This window comes from Cebus imitator, unplaced genomic scaffold (assembly GCF_001604975.1).
Source record: "Cebus imitator isolate Cc_AM_T3 unplaced genomic scaffold, Cebus_imitator-1.0 Scaffold348, whole genome shotgun sequence".
Lineage (NCBI taxonomy): Eukaryota > Metazoa > Chordata > Mammalia > Primates > Cebidae > Cebus > Cebus imitator.
The window spans coordinates 589,258-595,913 of record NW_016107663.1 but is presented as its reverse complement, the minus strand read 5'-3'; the positions used below and the strand labels follow the sequence as shown (position 1 = coordinate 595,913).

The following is a 6,656-nucleotide window of genomic DNA, read 5'->3' as shown; positions in this document are numbered from 1 at the left end:
GGGGTTTCACCATGTTGACCAGGATGGTCTTGATCTCTTGACCTCGTGATCCACCCGCCTCGGCCTCCCAAAGTGCTGGGATTACAGGCTTGAGCCACCGCGCCCGGCCGCAGTGTCCTAATTTTTTTCAATTGAAATTTAAAACACTGAATGAGTCCACATCTGGTGGGTAAACAGAGCTCTCTCGAAGTGAAATGCAGTTCGTGGGCTGCCAGCCGGTGACCTCAGCCTTAGGCTAATCATTCTTTGGTTCACATGTTCATCATCTGTAAACTTGAAGGTGTTGAAGACAGTCTCAGAATTCTTTTTCTAGCTCAATGCGTCTAAAGTTCAAAAGAGGAAAATGTCAGAATGTTTCAGTTTTAAGAGGTAGTTGAGAAGATCAGCAATAATCATAGTACCTTGAGAAGTTGTCCTGAGCTTTGCATTTGACATACCGCTGTTGTGTCTGCATCTCTTAATCCTCACTTCATCTTGTGAAGGAGGCGTCAGAGTCCAGGTTACAAAGTCATGTCATCCCATTCGAAGTCCAGTGCTGTTTTTTAACAGTCTTTGAAGGCTCTGAACATCGGTGCTTTAGGAGGGAGAGTGGTTGTGGGGGACTGTGAGATGGCCTTCCGCTCAGTTGAAGGCAGGTCCCTCTCTGGATTTAGAACCCAGGTTGGTTGAAGTGTCAAGGTTTTTGGGGAAGAGTTGAGCCTTCGTGAGAAATCTCCTAAGGCAGAAATCAGCCCACTTTCATCTTAGCCGGTGCCAGGCATACTACCAGTCACACAGTTAAGTTCTTTGTATCAGTAAATCAATGGATAAATTGATGCTTCAAAGAAGAAATCAAAGGCTTTAAATCAAGATGGCTGAGAATTTTGTCCAGAGAATTTCAAGAATAGTCAGATGCTTCTGGTAAGTACTTTTAGAATGTTAAGATTGAAAGCTGAGAGACTTCATTCCTGTAACTCCACCCCTAGATGGAAGAAGCTCAGTGTTTCCTTTCTCATGTTTGGCTCTGAGAGTTGGGTTTTGATTAATAGGTTTTAACTGTCTCCCTGTGCGGTATGTTTGAGAAATCAAATACAGCAGGTAGAAGGGAAGTTAAAGCCACTAAAGGATTTTGTATGCCTTTAAAATTTCCAAACAGGTGTAAGTCCTTACCTTTTGGAGATACATACTGAAATATGGAGTGAAAGACTGTCTGAGACTTCTTTCACTGGGACACTGTGGGTAGTGGAGAGGGAAAAGATTCAAGAAGATTGGATATAAGTTGTAATTGTTAAAGCTAGAAGATGGATAGATGGGGTTTCATTATACTTGTCTTTATTTCACGTATACTATTTGGAATTTTTCATAATAAATATAAAAATGAAGCAATCAGAGAGCTTCGTAGGTTAAACAATGCTTTTGGTCAACCAAACTTCACATTTTTTTTTTTTTTGAGTTGGTAAATAGTGTGATCATTCAGGTAAAGATGGGACAAAGAAGAGCTTGGCAGAAACAGGCACATGGGCTTTGGTGGCTCAGCTTCCTGCCCGCTACGTGGCAAGTCACTGAACTTCGAGTCTGGGTCTCCAGGTCTGTAATGGCAGGAGAATACAGTCTCATTTGCATGGTTGTGGGGAGGATTAGGGATGAAGTGGGCGCAGTGTCTCAGAATAGCACCTGGCCCATCCTAGGGGCTTCGATCTGGTCATGTTTTGTTGGTAGAGACAGAGAGTAATGAAGGGTGAAAATCTGCCCCAGGCTTCTCATCTATAACCCTTTTCTTCTCTATATGAATTACAGTGCCAAGGGTTATGTAACCACGGAGCTAATTTATTATTTTAGAAACAGAACTCTTAAAGACCAGATCAGACCACTTTGAGGTTTACAAGAACTGTAACCAATATATTGCTTTTTGAAAAATGACGTAAGGAAGAACTTACAGAAGAAGGGCATATTAAAATGGTGGGATGCCATTTTATACCTACTGAATTTGCCTCCTTCCTTCCTTACCCCAATTAATGATAATATCCAATGTCAGTGAGTTTTTTTGGTGAAACTTTTCTCGTATGTACATTAGGAAACCCTTTGGGACAGCATTTTGGCAGTATATATTGAGAGCTACCAAAAGACCCATATCTAGAGATTTAGTAATCACTCTTTGGAATGTGTTCTAAGGAAATAATTCAGAAGAACTGTTATATAGCCATTAAAAATTATCCTTTTTTTTTTTTTTTTTTGGGACAGAGTTTCGCTCTTGTTACCCAGGCTGGAGTGCAATGGCGTGATCTCGGCTCACCGCAACCTCCGCCTCCCGGGTTCAGGCAATTCTCCTGCCTCAGCCTCCTGAGTAGCTGGGATTACAGGCACGCGCCACCATGCCCAGCTGATTTTTGGTATTTTTAGTAGAGACGGGGTTTCACCATGTTGACCAGGATGGTCTCGATCTCTTGACCTCGTGATCCACCTGCCTCGGCCTCCCAAAGTGCTGGGATTACAGGCTTGAGCCACCGCGCCCGGCCCTAAAAATTATTCTTTAGTAGCATAGAAAAGCCTTATGATGTGAGCATGCTAGCTTGTACCTATCTCATGATCATAGCTATGCAGTTATTACCATAAATGTAAATGGAGGCTGGGAAAGAGCATGAAGAAGGGAACGTAGTTCATGTGTTAGGGTCATGGATAGTAGCCTAGTTTTTCTTTCAGAAATTCTTTTATTGTTGTCAAAGATTATGCAGGCCTGCCTAAACACACACTCAAAGACCTTCCAAGAGTATGTCACTGTGATGGTACGTGGGACATTTGGAACATGGGTAAGCTATTTCCAAAAACAGAATAATCAAAACCCAGAAAGCTCCGGAAACCTGAAAGTGTGATCATTTAAGTAGAGAAGAAATTGAAACCGAGACTTTCATTCTTGAACTGTTTCCCTGCAAAGTGCTATATTCTGATGCTTCCTTTAAATCTTTGCTGTCTCCTCTCAAGGTTCTTGAAATTGCTTTGTTTCCAGGTTCAATTTCAGAAGCTCCAGCAACTGCGCCTTACCCAGTACCATGGAGGATCTTTACCGAATGTGAGCCAGCTGCGGAGCAGTGCGTCAGAGTTTCAGGTACCTCCAGATACGTACTTTCTTGAAGCTGAATGGAGTGTAAAAAGATAGACAAAGATTATCCCTGAAAAGATGAGATCTTGAAGGTTAAACTGGACCTTGGTACAGCTCAGTCTTCTTTTGGAAAGTCCACTTACATTCTCTTTCATAGTTTCTACAGCATATGATGGTGTTATTTCACAAATGGCTAAAGGCAGCACTGGCCAGTAGAATTATATCACAAGCATATGTAATTTAAAATGTTCTAGTAGCCACACTAAAGAAGAAACTTGTGGGATTAGTTTTAACTGGGTTGGTGGCTCATGCCTGTAATCCCAGTGCTTTGGGAGGCCAAGGCCAGTGGATCACCTGAGGTCTGAGGCCAGGCTGGCCAACATGGCGAAACCGCGTCTCTACTAGCTAGGTGTGGTGGCACACAACTATAGTCCCAGCTCCTTGGGAAGCTGAGGCATGAGAATTGCTTGAACCTGGGAGGTTGCAGTGAGCAGAGATCGTGCTACTGCACTCCAGCCTGGGCGACAGAGTGAGCATGTCTCAAAAAAATAAAAATAAATAAATATTTAATCCAGTATATCTAAAATATAATAATTTTAACATGCAATCAGCATAAAAAACTTTGAGATACTTCATATACGTTTTTTGTACTAAGTCTTTGAAATCTGTTGTGTATTTTATACATAAAGCATGCTTTAATTTGGAATAGCCACATTTCAGTAGTTTCATGTGGCTAGTGGCCACCACATGGGACAGTGCACAGATAAATGGTCTATACTGCATTTAGATTACTGCAGTGTCCTATGGTGCTTTCATCATCATATCGGTGGAGAGCCTTGTTCAAAACAAGGTGGAGTTGGTGTTTCAGACAGTGGTATATGGTGCTGTTGTTAAGATCTGAATTAGATCGGCTTCGATATCCTAGTATCTGAAACATTACGAGCCTGTCATTCTCATTATGCAATTTAAGATTTGATGTTAAAGTTGAGATATAAACTGTAAGATGAAGCATAACTTGATTATTTGGATGCCTGACCATTTTAAAATCACTGCGTTATTTATCTGTGATAGAAGCTGGGTTCACTTTTTTGATGATGTCAAATAAAGCCAAATGTATTATTTAAACTGGGACTTCTATTTGAGAGTGCTAATGGGAACTCCAGATGTAATGGTGATTAGAAAAAGTGCAATATGAACTATTTGTGCTCTATGACACTGGAATCTTGTCTTCGATATAGTGACAGTGGACTCTTTACCATATTACTGCCCCCTTTAGAGATCTACTTTCATATATCGAACTACCTTATATATTAACCCATTGGGTCATTTAGTATCCAAATAACGTAGGTCTCTGCCGTATGCTGGATTTAATACTTCAGGAAATACAGCATTGTGCAAGTTTGCTGTGTCTGAGATCCCATTTTTTTTTGCTATTTTACGGTCAACTTCAGAGGAATATAGAATTTACTATGATATTCCCCTCCCATTGCATTGGGGAATGGGATAAAATGATAATCCTTGGCCTTCCCAGGATTTTTTTTTTTTTTTTTTTTTTTTGGAGACCAAGTCTCTTTCTGTCGCCCAGGCTAGAGTGTAGTAGCTCGATCTTGGCTCACTGTAGCCACCAACACCTGAGTTCAAGTGATTCTCCTACCTCAGCCTCTTGAGTTGCTCGGATCATAGGCATGTGTCACCACACCTGGCTAATTTTTGCATTTTTAGTAGAGACGGTCTCACCATGTTGGCCAGGCTAGTCTCGAACTCCTGACCTCAAATGATTCACCCACCTCGTCCTCCCAAAGTGCTGAAATTGCAGGCATGAGCCACTATGCCTGGCTAACATAACTGTTTTTTCACTTGAGAATAAGTTGCTGACCTGATGCCCCATCATCCCCAAATATTTCACTGTGTTGCCCCTTCATTCCCAAATACTCACTTTTTCCTACAAGCAAAGACATTCTATATAACCAAAATACAGCCATCAAGGCAAGAAAATTAACAGTGATAAACGTTATTACAACCTGATCTTCAGACCTCATTGACCAGCTGTCCCACTACTGTCCTCTATAGTAAAAGGATTCACTTCAGAATCACGTGCAGTTACTGTCTGCCGCCTCCTTTAGTCTGAAGCAGCTTTTCAGCCTTTTGTTTTTGACATGAATTAAAGTACTCTTGACTTTTGTGATCTTGTTACTTTTGAAGATTACAGGCCAGTTTTTTTGTAGATATAACCCCTCAGTTGGGGTCTGCCTGACATATCTTTGTGATTTGATTCAGACTATGCGTCTTTGGTGGGAATAACACAGAAGTGATGCTGTTATGATACCATATTAGGCACATGATTTTGATGTGTCCCATTAATGATGATGATCTCTTTTATCAGTTAAGGTGGTGTCCACCAGTCATGGTGGCTCACGCCTGTAATCCCAGCTACTCGGGAGGTTTAGGCTAGAGAATCGCTTGAACCTGGGAAGCAGAGGCTGTAGTGAGCTGAGATTGTGCCATTGCATTCCAGTCTGTGCAACAAAAAGTGAAACCCCATCTCAAAAAAAAAAAAAAAAAGAAAAAAAGTCCGGGCACGGTGGCTCACACCTGTAATCCCAGCACTTTGGAAGGCTGAGGTGGGCAGATCACCTGAGGTCAGGAGTTCGAGACCAGCCTGGCCAACATGGAGAAACCCTGTCTCTACTAAAAAGCACAAAATTAGCCAGGCATTGTGGCACATGCCTGTAATCCCAGTTATTTGGAGGCTGAGGCAGAAGAATTGCTTGAACCTGGGAAGTGGAGGTTGCAGTGAGCTGAGATTGCGCCATTGCACTCCAGCCTGGGCAACAAGGGTAAAAGTCTGTCTCAAAAGAAAGAAGAAGGCCAGATGTGGTGCATGCCTTAGTCCCAGCTACTTGGGAAGCCGAGGTGGGAGGACTGCTTGAGCCTGAAGAGCAGACGTTTCAGTGAGCGAAGATGGTGCCACAGCACTCCAGCCTGGGTGACAGAGCCAGGCCCTGTCTCAAAAAAAAAAACAAAAGGTGGTGTGTGTCAGCCTTCTCCATTCTAAAGTTACTCTTTTCCCTTTTGTAAAGAATAAATATTTTGTGAGGAGATACTTTATACTGATCTTTGTTAAACTTTCAATCTATACATTCATTTATTTATCTCTCGGTGTGTGGCTTTATGATTTTCTATTATATTCTATTTATTATAATCAATTATTTGATTTTATATTTTGATATAATCTATGATTTTATCTTTTATTCTGTTAAAATCTATTATCTATTTTAATTTATTTATTTTCGAAGTGATGAAAGCACAGATTTATTGGAAAGAAGATACATGCTACAGAGTAAGAGTGGGCTTGAGCAAGCTAATTTATTATTTTTATTTTGATCTTCACATTTTTCCCAATTAGGCTGGTAGGCACCCTCTTCTGAACTGAGAAAAAGTTTTTAAAAACTGAGGAGAATCCTGGAGCACAGAAATTTTTTTTAAGTAAACTTTTTTGATGTATAATTTACATACAATATAATTTATACCTTTTTTTTTTTTTTTTTTTTTTGAGACGGAGTTTCGCTCTTGTTACCCA

At 40.9% G+C, this 6,656-nt stretch overlaps 1 protein-coding gene across 5 annotated transcripts in view; it reads left to right on the top strand.

Moving 5' to 3' along the window:
• CRTC3 (CREB regulated transcription coactivator 3) overlaps positions 1-6,656 on the top strand; it is a 119,060-nt gene that overhangs the window by 7,604 nt on the left and 104,800 nt on the right. For 4 of the 5 annotated variants that reach the window (XM_037730517.1, XM_017506107.1, XM_017506106.1 and 1 more), the window contains exon 2: positions 2,984-3,082. In XM_037730517.1, coding sequence (XP_037586445.1) covers positions 2,984-3,082 — 99 coding nt within the window. Of the gene's footprint in view, positions 1-129; positions 901-2,983; positions 3,083-6,656 lie in introns of those variants that run through there. The other variant, XM_017506108.2, reaches the window with a different exon arrangement.